The 18,165-nt window shown below is 46.1% G+C and overlaps 1 protein-coding gene across 1 annotated transcript in view; it reads right to left on the bottom strand.

Annotated features, from left to right (window-relative positions):
* Positions 1-1,961: 1,961 nt before the first annotated feature.
* The window catches only part of LOC141092484 (probable cation-transporting ATPase 13A4), a 374,510-nt gene continuing 358,306 nt past the window's right edge, over positions 1,962-18,165 (bottom strand). Inside the window, exons 29-30 of the mRNA XM_073578655.1 lie at positions 17,938-18,018; positions 1,962-2,372 (exon numbers count right to left, since the gene is read on the bottom strand). Of these exons, the coding sequence (XP_073434756.1) occupies positions 2,151-2,372; positions 17,938-18,018 (303 nt within the window). The 3' untranslated portion in view covers positions 1,962-2,150. The remainder of the gene's footprint in view (positions 2,373-17,937; positions 18,019-18,165) is intronic.

Genomic DNA, 18,165 nt, shown 5'->3' on the forward strand with positions numbered 1-18,165 from the left:
CAAGCTTCCCTCAGTTGTTGTTGGTGATTTGGTTTTCTTCCTGTGCATTTTGAAGTCCGCTTGCCCCCTGCTTGGTACTGAATCATTCAGATAAGTTATTTGTTTGCTGGAATCTTTTTGCATTTGATACAGTTTTTGCCTTTCTCTGCTTTGCTGTGTGGGTTCAGCATTGTTCCCTGCTGGGACCTGTGCTGGACCCCGTTCCATATGCCACAGCTCATGTCAGTCTATTCAGTATTGCTAATCCCTTGTTATATCAGTATCTTTTGTTTTGCTTCCAGTTCACAGCACAGAATTCTGATCTAGTGGGGGAGAGATCGTGTGGCCTCAGTATTTTTGCATATCAAACTTGTTGGATCTTAGGGTTTTTTGCGTGATTGCAGATAGTATCTTTCCTGTCCTGTTCTATCTAGACAGTTTGGGCCCCATCATTTGCTTACTCTATTTTCTGCATGTGTTTGTGCCTCATCTTGTCTCACCGGCAATATATGTTTGGGGGCTATCTATTCCTTTGGGGTTCTACTCCAGGGCAGTTTAGCTTTTCCCTTTCTTGCTTTAGGCTTAGTTAATTCTTTGGCTGTGTCGAGGCTTCTAGGGCATCGTAGGTACATCCCACGGCTAATTCTAGTTGTGTTGTTAGTTTTAGGGGTCTGCAATCCGCTAAGTTACCAACCTTTCTGGTCATCTGGTTGCCTAGCTTATTCCCTGGCTATCCTCCTCGGTGACCTAATCATAACAGGAGGGGCTGCCGGGTAGTAAGAAAGGTACAGACAGGCTGGATGCTTTACCTGAGGCAACCAAACCTGATGACTGATGATTTCCAGTCTGGAGCGAAACAGGCAGAAGGAATTGTCATCATGGTGAGATCAAGCCAGGAAGGAACTGGGGAGCAGTCTAGTACGGTTTGGTCTTGGCATGTACTGCACAGAAGCGACAGCCAGAAGGGGAAAGTTAAGGAAACAAGTAAATGTCACGATGTACCAACTGTGGATGTAACGTGTGAAGTATTCAGTAAAGAAAATGTTAAAGTTAACTTGGACTGTGTCTCCATTGCTGGGGGCCACCTGGAAGAGGGACCATCTTCTGGAAGGGCCCTGAGGAAGCTGAGTTTGGAGATGCAGTTACGCTGAAGTTTTCTGAGTACAGTTTTCTGTAGGGGAAGGACTAGACATAGATGTTGCAGTAATTCAGGTCACAACTACAGTCCTGTTCCTCCCTTACATTTGGACCGTGATATCATCTGGTGCGGCCTGCAGCCGCTTTGCCCATTTTTTGGCCATGGACCCTTTACTTCAGAGATGCGCATGGTATTGTGTGGAGAAAAGTGTTAACTATTGTCAATAGCGCTGAACTGACGCAGCGCAGCTAAGGGCCCGGTTTAGCCTGCCGGTAGAGGCCCGGAGAGCAGATGAGACAGGCCCCTCCTGCCCACCCAGCCCCTTACGCCAGTCAGGCAGTAATGCCCTGATGGCGGCCCTGAGTGTGGGACATACACATTTATCCGCCCTATCATTATGCCATTTATTGTATAGCAGTGAATGCTACAGTAACACCATAGATCGCTGCTACTCCAGAACTGCTTTTATTTCTTACATTGTCCTAAGATCTCCTGTGTTTTCTTAAACACCATTGATTGTGAAATGTTTTGAGAGTTTTTTTTGCCTTAAAGTATCTGTTCCACAAGTCATTCCAGCCATCACATTAGGTGGCAGTTATTTAAATGTTTGAATAAATATAGTTCGTTTAATAATGTTAATAATTTTATATAGCCCCTGAACGCTATTATAAAATTCCAAATGTCCCTTGGCAGAAAAAAAGTTCCCCACCCCTGTCTTAGAGTGACGGGGGATTGACCCATCTTTTAATTTTTTTTTAGATTTTTTTTTTTTTACTTTTAGACCACACTGGTCAGCATTTTATAAAATAAAGAAGAAAAACACTTTCATAGGGTGCTCATGTATGTAGTTTATAAATATGAATAAATGTCTTCAATAATAAAGAACATAAAAACAATTAAATTTGCTCCCACAACTAAAAACATCTTGAAAAGACTTGTGCATGCATCGACAGCCATGGCTTTGATGCTGTGCTTTTTGTTGTGCTCTAAATAGAGTCTCAAATTATTTTACAATTATTTAATATTTTGTTCATTATCCACATACACCATTTTCATCGGACTTGTAGCATGGGTTAGTATAGAAAGGTCCCGTATGTTCTTCATCCAGGCCATTAGCATATTGTGTTGTATTGACTGGAGGCCAACTGGTGTCATTCTGTAGCGCTCTGCATAACTCTCTATACTTGCTGTGAGACTTATATTTGAAGATTCTTTTAAGAAAAAGCCAAAGTCGTCTATTTTCAATAACGGATTCCTTAAAACAAAACAAAAAAAAAAGCAATAGTAAATTTAGCAATTGTTATAAGACAAGATTATATATCTAATAGACTATTCTCTCACATTACAGCATCACAGCACATTTCTCCATTTCCTCCATTGCCAGCAGCCTCGGAAATCGCTCTGCACTCAGATGACATCATGCCAGCAACGTTTTTTTTTCTCATGCCGAATCGGTATGAGAAAGTAAATGCTAGTCGGCATTGCTCCATAGAACAACACTGGAGCGAGTGCTATGAGATAAGAAATCAAATAGCACATGTCCCAGTTATGCTCTGGCTACACGCCAGTCTGAACGAGCTCTTACTATGAGGAAATGATACACTAGATAATTGATTGTCAAAATAAATGTTAATATTTACAAAATGCATCAAAACGTATAATAAAAGACCTAGAGCACCAACACAAATAATTGTATTTCCAGAGTAATTTATACAATTTAAATAATTGTATTAATTTATTAAAAATTGATAAAATAATTACCATAAACCCTCTCAACTTCCAGTTCAAAGACCCAAATGTCTGTCAGTGAGCAGGAAAGCACCAAATGTATTAAATTACAAGTTTTAGATATACACAGATATCATATAAAATATATAGGTTAAAAATAGAATTTCCCAACACAAATCCACAATTCAACTCTCCTTTCCTCTCCCCAATCAATTTCATAACATGGTTACTCACAATTAAAATTCTACTTGTCTGAATAAATCCCTCCAAACAGAACATGTGGGGATTAGTGTTGAGCGATACCTTCCGATATCGGGAAATATCAGATCAGATTGGATCGGACCGATACCTAAAAAGTATCGGATATCGCCGATTCCGATACCGGAAACCAATGCAAGTCAATGGGACAGAAATATCGGAATTAAAAAAACCCTTTCTTTCCTTGTAGGTTAATTCTACATGAAGAAAAACAACTAATAATAATGTAGACTGTATTGGGGGAGGTGGAGGAGACATTAAAGGCATAGAGGTTTCGCCCAATCAAATGGAATAGCAGAAATTAATTTTTTTTTAAGACGTTCGGAGTTACAAAGATATTGACTATGTTAAACGGGTTGTGTAGCAATAGAGGGAGACGTTCAGAAAAGGCACATGTTGGCGGAGTGTTGGAACGGAGTGCTTTATCTAGCTTGGAGGTTGACTGAGCCCCTGATCCAGAGGACACGGCACGGATGCGGGCACCTGTATGCACCACAGACTGTGAGTAAAGCTTTGGAACTACATGCCCTGGTGTCCTCCAGTTATTCCTGCGCCAACACACTCAGCACTGCTACATCTCTGTGCCTGGCACTGCACCATCTACGTCTCTTCACTACCTCTCCATCTACACTGCTCTGGGACTACAGCCCTACCTGTGGAGGGCTACAACATCAAAGCTGCACCACACCATCTGTCCCAGAGGATCTGTCTGCAGCGTCGGCTTAACATCTTCATTGCTGAACACCACAGGTGGTGTCACAAATCATTCACTCATAAACTTTCATCATCAATAACACGTTCAACATTTCCCTTTTACAATGGACGCCCAGGGCCACGGACCGGGTCACAGCTACCATGACATCTCCCATTGAACCCAACAGGCCCGATACCGAGTACTCCACCAGCCCTGGCGGGCGATCCAACTTGGCGGAAATACATAACAGAACAGATTGTCTGGGTTTTTCACTTAATCTCAGTGCATATCTAGGCTGCAGAATGCTGACAATAAGTAATTTACCTTCTGTGGCTAGTCTGCACAGTTTCCAAGATATCATCTCTTGCTTCTAAGATAAACGTCCAGGGGGGGGTGTTCTGGCATTGAAATGAGATCTGGTTGTTTCCTCCTCCCTCACTGATTTCACTTTCCATAGATAAGATCACTGTTCAGCGTGTGTCTAGGGGAAGAGCAGCTGGGTGGTCTGCTCGCAGCCAATCACAGCCATGCCATTAGTTAACATGCCTACATGCCTAACAGGATGTGCCCACACTTCTTAGGATTCCTCATTGGCTGAATCAAATCAAACTGGCTCATAGCATTATGGGAACTTCCGATTCCGGTATTCGATATGCAAAAAGTATCGGAACTCAGTATCGGAATTCCGATACCGCGAATATTGGCCGATACCTGATATTTGCAGTATCGGAATGCTCAACACTAGTGGGGATTGCACTTAATTCAAAAGAAGGGAGATATATTTGATACATAGCCTGCTGACTCTGGGTCTTATTTTGACTGTTGCTACCTTTTTCTCTAATTATTTCCCAGTTTCTTTTACCTACAGCTCTGCCAATAGCTTCTCCTGGGTTCTGAGACCACTTTCACAACTAGTATAGGGTCAGTCATGTTATTCCAAAATGTCTGCACTGTGATATCAGTGGCCCAAAGTCATGTAACTCCTTAAAAACATCACTTATTCACATATGGGAAAATTGGCTGTTTGCCCACTTTGATACCAATTCTGATGCCCAGAACTCATTTGGGCCAGGATGGAGGGACCTGGGTTTGATACAGGGCATCACTATCTGTGTATTCTTAGTGTGAGATCAGTGGCCCAAAGTCATTTAACCCCTTAAAAACATCAGTGACATTCAAATATGTGAAAATGGACTGTTTCCCAACTTTGATGCCAATTTTGATGCCCAGAACCCATTTGGGTCAGGCTACAGGGACCTGAGTTTGATGCAGGACATCACTATCTGTGTATTCTTAGTGTGAGATCTGTGTCCCAAAGTCATTTAACCCCTTAAAAACACCAGTTACTTCTTGAAATGGCAAAAATCGACTGTCTGCCCTCTTTCATGCCAGTTCTGATGCCCAGAACGCATTAGGGCAAGGCTGTAGAGACCTGGTTTTGATGTGGGGCTCCCTGTTCTATATGTCTGGAGTGGGATATCAGTGACCCAAAGTCATTTAACCCTTTGATTAACGCCCTTCGGTGCCCACTTTGATACCCATTTTATGCCAGTTTTATAATTTTTGTAGCTATTTTTAAGTGTATTAACATCAGGGCACCTTGCTGCATTGTATGTTATTATTGTGATGCTTGATTTTGTTGTTAAACCTATGAAAAGCAGAAAAGAAAAAATTGCCAAATAAGAAACTGACAAATGAGAAACCAACTTCAGCCTAGTTGATAGGGGTGGGGGAGAAGACAATAATGTGGGTAGAGAGAGGAAAATGATGGGAGGGGGAGAGGACAATGATAGAGGTAGGAGAGATGACAATGATGGAAGCGGGAAGAGGACAATGATGAGGGTGGGGGAAAGGACATTGATGGAAGTGGGGGAGAGGAAAATGAGGGGGGTGGGGAAAGGACAATGATGAGGTGGGGGTGGGGAAAGGACAATGATGAGGTTGGGGAAAGGAAAATGAGGGGGTGGGGAAAGGACAATGATGAGGGGGAGAAGACAATGTTGGGGGTGAGAAAGGACAATGATGAGGATGGGGGAGAGGATGGGGAGAGGACAATGATGGGGTGGGGAAAGGACAGCAATGGGATGTGGGGTAGGTCAAGCATGGGAGAGAACAATGATGGGAGTGGAGGGAGGACAATAACAATAATCTTTATTTTTTTTATATAGCGCTAACATATTCCGCAGCGCTTTACAGTTTGCACACATCATCATCATGATGAGGGTGGGGGAGAGGACAATTGTAGGGGTTGGGGAGAAGACAATGTTGGGGTGGGGACAGGACAATGATGGATATGTGGAATAGGACAATGATGAGAAGGCAATGATGGATGTGGAGGAGAGGACAACGATGGTAGAAGACAAAGAATGGAGTGGGGAAAGGACAATGATGGGAGTGAGGAGTGGACAATGATGGGAGTGGGGAAAGATCAATGAAGGGATGTAAAAGAGGACAAAAATGGGAGTGGGAGAGAGGACAATCATGGGGGTGGGAAAGAGGACAATGATGGGAGTGGGGAGAAGACAATGATTGGGTGGGTGAGAGGACAATGATGGAGGAGGGGAAAGGACAATGATGGAAGCCAGGAAAGGACAATAATGGGATGGGGGAGAGAAATATGATGGAGTGGCTGAGAGTACAATGATGGATGTGGGGGAAAGGACAATGATTGATATGGTGAAGATGACAATGATGTGAGTGGGGAAAGAGGACAATTATAGGATGTGGGGGAGCAGACAGTGAGGGGGTGGGGAGTAGATAACGATGGGGTTGGGCGAGAAGACAATGATTGGAGTGGGGGAAAGGACAATGATGGGAGTGGGGTAAGGACAATGATGGAAGTGGGGAAAGGACAATGAGGGGGGTGGGTGAGAGGATAAAGATGGGGAGGGGGAGAGGACAATGATAGGACCATGTGATATTTCAGTTTTTCTTTTTTAATAAATTTGCAAACATTTTTACATTTCTGTTTTTTCACTCAAGATGGGGTGCAGAGTGTACATTAATGATAAAAAAAATCAACTTTTTTGAATTTACCAAATGGCTACAATGAAACAAAGAGGGAAAAATTTAAAGGGGTCTGAATACTTGTCGTACCCGCTGTATAGCTCATGATAATGCAAAATGTCACCTGCTTTGGAGATGGAAATTTTACCCCTTACCTCTTCATCCACTGTGCAGCATCAATAGTATGTCCACCCCTGCTGTACTGTATTTCTTAAGGGGGCTTTACTCATAGCGAGATCGCTAGCGATATCGCTAAAGCGTCACCGATTTTGTGACGCAACAGCGATATCCCTAACCATCTTGCTATATGTGACACGCACCTCCGACTGCCTCCCCGCTGGACATCGCTGATCACACGCGAACATCCAGGGCCATTTTCTCCTTGTTGACGTCCTGCTGGCGCCGGCTAGCGACGCATGGATGCAGGTGGAAGTCGTCATCATCGCTGCCGTGTGACAGGTAAGAATGACCACCAAGCATCGCTGGATTGCTGCTGTATCTCTGGTGAGATCTGTCTGTTTGACAGCTCACTAGTGACCATTTAGTGATGCACCAGCGATCCTGACCGGGTCGTATCGTTGTCGGAATCGCTGGTGCATCGCTAAATGTAATGGGACCCTTACAGTGTATGTTTGATGAAGGTTATTGAGAAAAAAATTCTCAAGGATATCTACACTGTGTATCTCAATATACAAATAAAGATTTTCTTCATTATCTACCTAAGGGCTTGTGCGGATTGCCATAGATACCGTATTTTCTAATTATAAGATGCTCTAGATTATAAGATGCACCCCAAATTTTGAGGAGAAAAATAGGAAATTTATTTTTTAATAAAATGATGGTGCTTCTTATAATCCATGTGTCTTATTGCTTACCGGGGGTGGTGGCTGCTGTGAAGAGGGGTCCCGGGGTCATTGCTGGAGTAGGCAGGAGTGGGGTGATGCTGCAAGCCGCAGGCTGGGATGAGGGGGGTGTTCCGATGTGCAGCGCGCCTGTGCAGGTGTCCGGTGCTGCGCGGGTGTCCGGCACTGCTGCTGTGTCTCCGGTGCTGCGGGTACCCGGCGGTGCTATGGGGGTGTCTGGCGCTGCTGCTGGTGTCTACAGTGCTGCTGCAGAGGTCTCCGGCCATTTTCCTGGAGTCCACTGCGCAGGAAACCATGGAACTACTGAGGCTCCGGCCTTTCACAAAATGTCAGCAGAGTCCCGGCAGCACCGGAGACCCCCGCAGCAGCACCAGAGACTTGGGCAGCAGCGCCTGACACCTCTGCAGAACTGGATACCCCCGTAGCACCTCCGGGCACCCCCTGATCCCAGCCTGTGGCCTGCAGCAACGGTGTTAGGTTTCTGTCACTGCACAGCAGAGATCCCGAGCCTTGCCTTTGGCGTTCTCCCATTCCTCTCTGGCTGCAGAGGAGCCTGGTCAGCAGACTCGTCGATCCCGGTGCTCTGCTCAGACCAGCTTTGTGGGTTTGGTTGCTGCTGCCACCTCTGGTTCAGCTATAGCAACGCATGTTGGTCTGCAGCGAACAACTCCAGGGACTAAGTCCTCCTTTCGGTCCACTGAGCATGCCCGTGGGACGATCTCCCATTGGAGATCGGAGGTCACACGCTCAGGTCCTTCTCCAGCTTGGATTGGACCACCAGGAAGATCCCGGAAGGACGCTGCTATAAAAGGTTCGCATGACCGCTCCACCATGTGCTAGTATAGACTCTTTTGGCTTATGGTATGTATGATGATGGATGTTTGTGACTGCGAATGACTTATTATGAAACCCCTACCCTTGGTTGTGACTGTTATTAGAGCTTAAAGGTTAGAGTCAGCGCCTGTCAGTGGCTATACGCCACAGTGTATCCTAGTCCTCTGCACTAGCTAGCGTCCGACTGTGCCTCCCTGCTCAGGGCACTGTCATACCACACCAGGTAGCAGTAACCGCCAGTGCGACGCCGTGCGCACCTCTAGAGCTTTCCTCCCCACCCAGGGTGGTTAGTGGCATCCGCCGAAGTGGTACTGTTATGAATGAGTCGCCGAGGAGAAAAAAAACAACACAAGCTAAGTCTCAGAAAACCAGAGAGGTTGGTATCTATGCAGACTGCAGATCCCTGATCCTAACCACGCAACTAGCAGCAGTCGTGGAGCGTTCCTACGATGGTCCTAGATGCCTCGTCACAACCGGAGAGCTAAATAAGCCTAAAGCAGGAAAAGAGGAAAACTAACTGCCCCAGAGCAGACCCCAAAGGAAAGACAGCCCCCCACATGTATTGACGGTGAAACAAGATGAAAACACAAACAAAGGCAGGAAAATAGGCTGAGCAAACGATGGGGCCAAACTAACTAGAAAGGACAGGAAAGGAAAGACACTGTCTGCAATCTGCCAAAAACCCTTGCAAAAATAATGTCCAACACTTCTGATAAAATTAACCCTGAAGTCACTAGACTTCTCCCACTATATCAGCACTCTGAAATATTCTGAGACAGACCAAAAAGAGGCCAATCTAATAAGGGACAAAAAAGGCAAATTGGCAACACAGCCCAGCCGGGCTGGCTGGCCACACAAAAAACTGAATTGACCAACAAGAGCAAGTGTGAACATTAGCAAAAACAAACTTAACTTGAGAAGACTGGAACAGAACTGAAGTCCATGACCTGAGGAGCAGACTGAATCACCAGCACCAGGATAGGGCGTCGGCTGTCTTATATCCAGTTTGATACTCCAGAGATCCAATCGTTATCCTCATCAGGTGGCAGATCACTACCAATTAAATCAACCTCACTACCTAATGTCACCACCGGAGGGAGAACGGAAGGAGAACTCTCAACTGGTGGAGCAGAAAATGAGCTCATAACAGGTACTGTGCGCACTTGGTGCAATCATACAGATTCCTTCCTTTTGCTGGCATTGCAACGGTGGTGCCGAGCACTGATGGTCTAGAGGAGCTCTAGTCCTGTGCCTCTAGGACAGAGCTCTGTGACCTCTAATTATCACTCACTCAGCTGAGCTCTGTGAGTTCAACAGGCCCCGGCATTTGCTTTAGTGGCTCTGTGGAGCAACAGAGTTTGCTTCCATTCACACTGGGTGAAGTCAACCCATGCGTGAGTAAGCATTTATTCGCCATCTAGTTCTGCCATTACTCAGCAGCAGGTTCCATCTCTGCACGGTGGACCCCGGGCTGCGAACGCACCTCATATTTCCTTTTATATTATTTGGTGCGTTCCGCAGGCCCTATCAAATGGTACCGGTAAGGTATATACGCATTATAAGACGCATCCCCATTTTCAACAGATAAGCCAGAAAATGTTGCCAAAAGCAAGAATTGTAGAAAAAATGTAAAAAGTCTGCTTGAATATCTACTATATAATCGTCTAATTCTGTCGGTCAGTCTCTGTTTGTAACGGAAATCCCGCGAACGAAACACACCACCCCTACAGTCGGGAGATCTGCGGCGCTAGCTGCTGATCTCCCGATGGTTGCCGTGGGTCATCTCCTGCTGCACGGAGGTCAGCAGCGATGCAGCCGAGAGATGACCAGCGCTAGCCTGATTGATCGTGGCCGGCCGGGCGTGACCAATCAGCGACAGGTGCAGTCAGCCCGCGAATTGCTGCAGGATTTGAACCATGCTTTTCTGATTTGTTGCACCTGGCGACTTTACCGGGAAAATCCTGTGTATTCATTGCATTATTCTTAAATCTTCATAAATAAACTGCATACATATTCTAGAATACCTGATGCGTTAGAATTGGGCCAACATATGGTATATATCTATCTAGCTATCTATAAATATATAAAGCTGAGTGTATAGACTCACCCACTCCGCATAGCCACATTCACTATAATATCCCACATCATCCCGTCAGCCAGAGCCACAGGACTACTACCACTAATATACCACATCATCTCGTCAGACTCACCGGACTACTACCACTAATATCCCACATCATCCCGTCAGAGCCACTGGACTATTACCCCTAATATGACACATCATCCTGTCAGCCTGGGGTCAGAACCAGAGCGCTGAGTGGAACGGTCTTAACTTCCTTACCGGGGATCCCTTTAAGAGAGGCCTGGGGTCAGAAGCATAGCGCTGAGTGGATTAGCCCTGACTTCTATACCAATGATCCCTTTAATAGATGTCTGGGTTGAGAATCAGAGCGCTGAGGGATTTGCCCTCACTTCCATACCAGAGATACCTTTAAGAGGGAAGATGTGCCTATGGGACTAAGAGATGGAGGATGTGCGATGGGTATATGGGCACAGGAGGGGGTGACTCATTTCTGTCATGTGCTCTCCGCTCCTCTCTGGGGGGCAGACAATGGCTGGGAGCTTATGTTCCTGGGGATGCGAGATTTCTCCCACCTGGTCAGTGTCTGCTGAGGTGTTGTGGAGTGGGAAAACTGTTGCTCATAGCAACCAGTCACAGCTCAGCTTCTTTTAAACAGCTATGGTGAAATGAAATACAGTTTGCTTAGTGATTGGGTGGGGCTATGTGGAGCGGGCATACACATACATACACAGACACATTAATTTTTTACATATATAGATAAATATTATTTATATTCTATATTGAGCTAAGTAAAATTTACTGTAGTTTTTCTAATGTTTTAAGGTGCACATACCTACCTAATAATTTGCTTATTTTAGGTGTAGTCTTCTTCACTACTTCCTTGGGAATACACATACAATCCCATATTTGCCTGTACAGCTCTTTATCTTTCTATCCACCTTATGTGTCAGTTGCATTTTTGACATATTCGGGCCAATAATATGGCTGTCTCCACCTGTCCTAAGAGTGCTGAATTCTATTCTATTACATATCTTATTAACATCAAAATAAATCCAAATTAAGTGCAAGTGCAATACACAAATAGAAGTAGTGATGAGCGATACCTTCCGATATCGGGAAATATCGGATCGGATTGTATTGGACCGATATCCCAAAAATATCGGATATCGCCGATTCCGATACCGGAAACCAATGCAAGTCAATGGGACACAAATATCGGAATTAAAATAAACCCTTTCTTTCCTTGTAGGTTAATTCTAAATGAAGGAAAACAACTAAGAATAATGTAGAATGTATTGGAGGAGGTGGAGGAGACATTAAAGGCATAGAGATTTAGCCCAATCAAATGGAATAGCAGGAATTAATTTTTTTTTTAAAGACGTTCGGAGTTACAAAGATATTGACTATGCTAAGCTTTTTTATATTTATGCTTCACTACTTCCATGCTCTTCACCTTCTGTTTTACTTCTCCCACACTTTCTCCTTCATCATCCTCTTCAGGTTCATCTTCTTGGTCTTCTTTGGGGTGGTCTTCAGGGTTGTCGTCTCCAGGGTCGTCGTTTTCGGGGTCATCGTCTTTTTCGGGGTGGTCTTCAGGGTTGTCGTCTCCAGGGTCGTCGTTTTCGGGGTCGTCGTCTTCTTTGGGGTGGTCTTCAGGGTCGTCCTCTCCAGGGTCATCGTTTTCGGGGTCATCGTCTTCTTCGAGGTGGTCTTCAGGGCCGTCGTCTCCAGGGTCGTCGTTTTCGGGGTCGTCGTCTTCTTCAGGGTGGTCTTCAGGGTCGTCGTCTTTAGGGTCGTCATCAGGGAGATCCAGAGTGATTACCAAAAACCATTTCAAAAAGCTTGAACTTGGAAATGTAGCAGAAGGTACAAGAAGGCTGAGGAACTGCTGAGAACCAGCTGACGGTACAAGAGCCAATGGAACTACTGAGCACCAGCTGATGGTACTGGAACCCGGTTACTAAGCAGGAGGTACCTGTGCCAGAAAGCACTACCAAGGACCAGCAGACATTGGTGGAACTCGGATACCGAGAAGGAGGCACCTAAGCCAAAGGCTCTGCCTGGATCCAGCTGACGTTACTGGAACCCAGGGGAACATATTCAAGATTGACTTCCAAAGAACCTGCTAATGGTACTGGAACTCAAATAGGCAGCAGAAGGTACACATGAAAAAAAAAGTTGCAAGGCCACGAGCCGGCCGGAGTTACCGAAACCCACAGTCCTACAGGGGGAGCTTGTCCTATTAGCACTACGGAACCAGCCTTCATTGCCAGATCCCGCAGCCCACATAGGAAACACCTAAACTGCAGGCACCATAGAGTCGGCTAACCCGACCGCAACACGACAGGACAACGTATTGGAGGCAAAGTGACGTTGACACTAACCGGAAACAGCTGGCGTGCTGGAACTTCTGAGCAGCAACTGGCAGTGTTGGAGCCCAGGGATTACAGGAGAAACAGAGTGGAGGCAGAGGCGTAATTGGAGCAAGTTTAAAATCTGTAGTAGTGTGAATGTGGACAGAGCAGGAGAAATTGCCGGACACACAGCAGGGGATCAGCTGACGTTACTGAACCCCAATAACACAGGAGCAAGTGTTGCCTGTGCAGACGGAACTTCTGAGCAGCAACTGGCGGTGTTGGAGCCCAGGGATTACAGTGCAGGTGGTAGAAACATGAACACAACAGGAGACCTGGATACTGTTGCCAACCAATTTTTTGATCTGGAAGAGGACTGGCAAATACCTGCGAGATCCAGGCCTTGTTCATTTTCAGAAAAGTAAGCCGGTCAACGTTATCGGTGGATAGTCGCATGCGACGGTCTGTTAGTACACCACCTGCGGCACTAAAGACGCGTTCCGATAATACACTAGCAGCAGGGCAAGCCAGCACCTCCAATGCATACTGGCTAAGCTCTGGCCATGAATTCAGCTTAGAGACCCAAAACTTGAAGGGGGAAGAGCCGTGTGGGAGAACACTGAGAGGGCAAGACATGTAGTCTGTCACCATCTGCCGGAAACGTTTTCTCCTGCTGACTGGAGCAGTCTTTGATGGTGTAGACATTTGTGGCGGGGACACAAAACTTTGCCACATTTGGGCCATACTGGTCTTGCCTTGTGCTGAGGAGATGCTTCTGCTCCCTCTTTGTGCAGAGCTTCCTCCACTGCCTCGACGCACTGAGCTGCTTTGTAAAGCACTAGCAGCACTGCTCTCGGGTGGAATGGAGAACATGATGGAATGCACCAGTGTGTCTTGGTGCTCCCGCATTTTACGCTCCCGGTTCAACGGTGTTATGAGGCTTTGTAAGTTGTCCCGGTAGCGAGGATCTAGGAGGGTGTACACCCAATAATCAGCCATGTTGAGAATGTGGGCGATGCAGCGGTCGTTTCTCAGGCACTGCAGCATGAAATCAACCATGTGCTGCAGACTCCCAACTGCCCAAGAAACACTGTCCTCTGCATCACCCCACCCTCGCTCTACATACTGACTACTAGAGCATTGTGTACCTCCCTCCTCTGGACAGATGTCTTCCTCCTCCATTGACTCCTCCTCATCCTCCTCACAAAGTGTCCCCTGGCTAGGCCTTTGTGAGGAACCACATTGCGCAGAATGTCCAGAAGCAGATGGCATTTGTGACCCTCATCCTCCACCTCTTCCACAACCTCCTCCCTTAGTGCTTGCAGTGTATTTTCAAGCAGGCAGATAAGGGGGATAGTCATGCTGACTAGTGCATCATATGCACTCGCCATCCGTGTGGAATTATCGAAGGCACGCTAAGCATGGCAGATGTCATTCATAGAGGCCCACTCAGTGGTGGTGAAGTATGAACGGCGCACAGTGCGACTTGTTTGCACCTGATGCAGCTGGTACTCCATTACTGCTGCCTGCTGCCCACACAACCTCTCCAACATATGTAACGTTGAATTCCACCTGGTGGGTAGGTCACATATGATGCGATGTTCCGGAAGGTGGAATTGGCACTGCAGAGCTGCAATGCGCGATCTTGCCATGCTGGAATGCCGCAAGTGAGCGCACTCTATGCGGACCTTGTGCAGCATTGCATCAAGATCTGGATAGTCCCTCAAAAAACTCTGCACGACCAAGTTGAGCACATGTGCCAGACATGGGATGTGAGTGATGTTGCCTAGGCGCAGAGCTGCCACCAGATTTCGGCCATTGTCACACACTACCATGCCTGGCTGGAGATTCGCTGGCACAAACCACACGTCGCTCTCCTGCTTGATAGCATTCCAGAGCTCCTGCGCTGTGTGGCTTTGATTCCCCAAAGAAATTAATTTGAGTACGGCCTGTTGACGTTTAGCCACGGCTGTGCTCATATCGGTCGTAACAGGCTCCTGCAGCGCTGATTCAGAGGAACTGGAGTATGAGGAGGAGTCAATGTGTACAGACTGAATTCCTGCAATCCCTGGAGTTGGCAGAACACATAAAGCGCCACTCTCAAGATCTGTACCCGGCTCCACAACATTTACCCAATGGGCAGTGAGGGAAAGGTATTGTCCCTGTCCATGGTTACTGGTCCACGCATCGGTGGTCAGGTGGGCCTTGCTACTGACGGCGTTTAGTAGCGCATGTTTAATTTTTCCCTCCACATGCTTTTGCAGGGCAGGGACGGCTTGCCTGCTGAAATAAAAGCGGCTGGGCACGTTGTATTGTGGGACTGCCAATGCCATGAAGTTACGGAAGGTGTCAGTCTCCACCAGCCTTACTGAGAGCATTTCAAGGGACAGTAGTTTTGCAATGCCAGCATTCAGAGCCTGTGCTCGGGGGTGGTTTGCCGAGTATGGGCGCCTTTTCTCCCATGCCTGTGCTACCGATGGCTGTAGACTGGCCTGGGAGTGTGAGGATGACAGGGAACATGGTGCTGTGGGTGGAATGACACTGTGTCTCTGTACAACAGTGCCAGAGTTTCTTCCATGGTGATCCTGTGAGGAAGCCGAACCAGCTGTGTGTGAGCTGGAGCAAAAGGCTACAACACGAGCTGAAGAGGTGGTAGGTGGCGCTGTAGGTTGGCCTAGGTCTTCAGTGTGTCTTTGTAACTCCACCACGTGCTTTGTCCGCACATGTTTCCACATATTTGTGGTATGGAGGTTGCTGACACTTTTCCCTCTTTTCACTTTCTGATTACACAGCTTGCATTTGACAAAGCAAATGTCATCTGCAACTGTGTCAAAAAAGGACCAGGCACTGCAAGTCTTGGGAGCGCCCGTTTTGGGTTTTAGAAGAGGAATGCTCCTAACGGGTGCCGAAGTGGAGGCTACAGGCAACTAAGTCTGCCCCCCCCTCTCCCTCCTGTTTTGGCCGTTCGGGGAATCTGTTCCTCAGAGCTGCTCCTACCAACGTCCTGTACCTCACGCCATGATGGGTCAAGGACCTCATCATCTACACTACCCTCTTCAAACGACTGCTTCTCCTGGGGAGTCTCGACAGCACAGTACGCACCAGAAAGTGGCACCTGAGTCTCATCATCAGATGCGTACTGACTAAGTGTTCTGACCATAGGCACTGCCCCACCCGCCTCTTCAGATTCAGAGAGACAAAGCTGTTGCACATCACTGCATACTACCTCTTCTTCAAATTCTCGAATGCTGCTTGGCTGGCCCCCTCTTTCCAAGCCAACCGATTCAGAGAACAGAAGTAGATATGGCTCCTGTCCAGGGCTCTCTGACTGCCTGGGCAATTTGGCAGGTGGTGAAGAGACAGATGGGTGCTCTTCAGTGCTCTGGACCTGAAAGGATCTGGAACTAATTGAAGTCAATGCGTTAGCTGCCATCCATCCGACAACGATTTCTCAGCAGTGGGGTACGGCGAGCTCCTACAAAGCTGCGCATAAAGGACTGTTCCCTGGGAAAACAGGGGGATGCTGAGTCACTGGTGCCCGCAGCAGGCACAGAATCCCTGCATCCTTTCCCTGCAGAAACTCCACGCCCACAACCACGTGCCTTACTCCCTGCCTTCTTCATCTTGGTAGACTGATAAAGTAGGCAGAAAAGTACTAAGGGCTTAGTGTGCTTATTCCTGAACAGCTGCTAACAGGTATAAGCAACGCTAATTTTATAAAGTGTGGACTAGACTTTAATATAAGCTAATGTGGGCTACACAACTGTAAAGTGGAGTGTTTGGTGAACTTTATTAACTTTTTTTTTTCACAAAAAGACACTGGATGTGCCCAAAGATGTAAAACCGAGAGTTCACAAACTTTTTGTAGCTATTACAATGCAGTAAGGTAACCTACAATGCAATAGGTGAGGCTCCAAAAAATAGGCTAATACTAGTCTGGCTGGGGCTGCAGGGCACAAGCCAGCAGAAAGGCTCCTCTATCTACTCCTATATAGTGTTTGCAAATATTCTAGCTGGATACGGATGGAACCACACTAATAGGAGCAGCACTAATGCAAAAAAGGACAATGTATGAGGCAGTGACGCACGCTGAGCAGACTACAACCGAAGGTGGCTGGCTGCAGAACACACTACAACGTGAGTTGCACTCACACACAGAGACCTCGCAGACAGCCGTGAACAGCGCTGCAAGGCAAAAGAAAGCTACAGCGGTTGATAAAGTAGCCTGGGTAAAGCACAATATAGCAAATCGCTAGGTCACACTGTCCCTCAGAACAGCAGCGTCCTATCCCTAACTGAATTCACAGCAGAGTGAACCCAAAATGGCGGCGGCAACTTTTATAGTGCATCATGACATCATTTCAGCAGCCAATCACAGCCATGCCTAACATGCTCTAACAGGATGTGCCCACACTTCTTAGGATCCTCTTTGGCTGAATAAGATCAAACTGACTCATTGCATTATGGGAACTTCCGATTCCGGTATTCGATATACTAAAAGTATCGGAACTTAGTATCGGAATTCCGATACCGCGAATATCGGCCGATACCCGATATTGCAATATCAGAATGCTCAACACTAAATATAAGTAGAAAATAATAAAAAATATTATTAATGGTATAACAAAGCAGACCAACCAGTCAAGATTACAATCCTTTAGCCACACACAGACTTGCCTGGAAGACCACATTCACATGACCATATTTTTGGTCCCAGTGCTATACATGGACAAAAGCACTTGGACCAATGTTATTCAATAGGGCTGGTCAGCATAATTGTAGCAATACCAAATTTGTACAGTTTTTTTAATGGACCACAGAACCATCTTGTAAGGTTCACCTCCACGCATCATTTTATGTACAAGCAGAGTGGTGTTAATAAACATTTATATTTTTGCAGCTTTTCTTGTCATTTCAAGTTTTTCATTTGGACCCCATAATTTTTGTAAAAAAATCTAACATTGTTTGAAATAATATAGTTTTTTAATAGTTCATCTTACCTCAACAATGAAAGTTATAAGAAAGAAAAGGGTTAACAATATTAGAATCGCTACCCTCCAGATGACGGGAGTACAGACAAGCTATAATGAGATAAAAACACACAAAATATTATAATTGAGTAAATTCCATTTAAATAATATAACTATCTGAATATCTACAGTATTTAACTATGTAATCTTCTTTAACTAATTTCCCTGTGTTGCAGTTTGCCTTGGCATAGAGCAAAT

The sequence above is a fragment of the Dendrobates tinctorius genome, unplaced genomic scaffold, assembly GCF_039654945.1.
Source record: "Dendrobates tinctorius isolate UK_male_01 unplaced genomic scaffold, ASM3965494v1 ptg000060l, whole genome shotgun sequence".
NCBI lineage: Eukaryota > Metazoa > Chordata > Amphibia > Anura > Dendrobatidae > Dendrobates > Dendrobates tinctorius.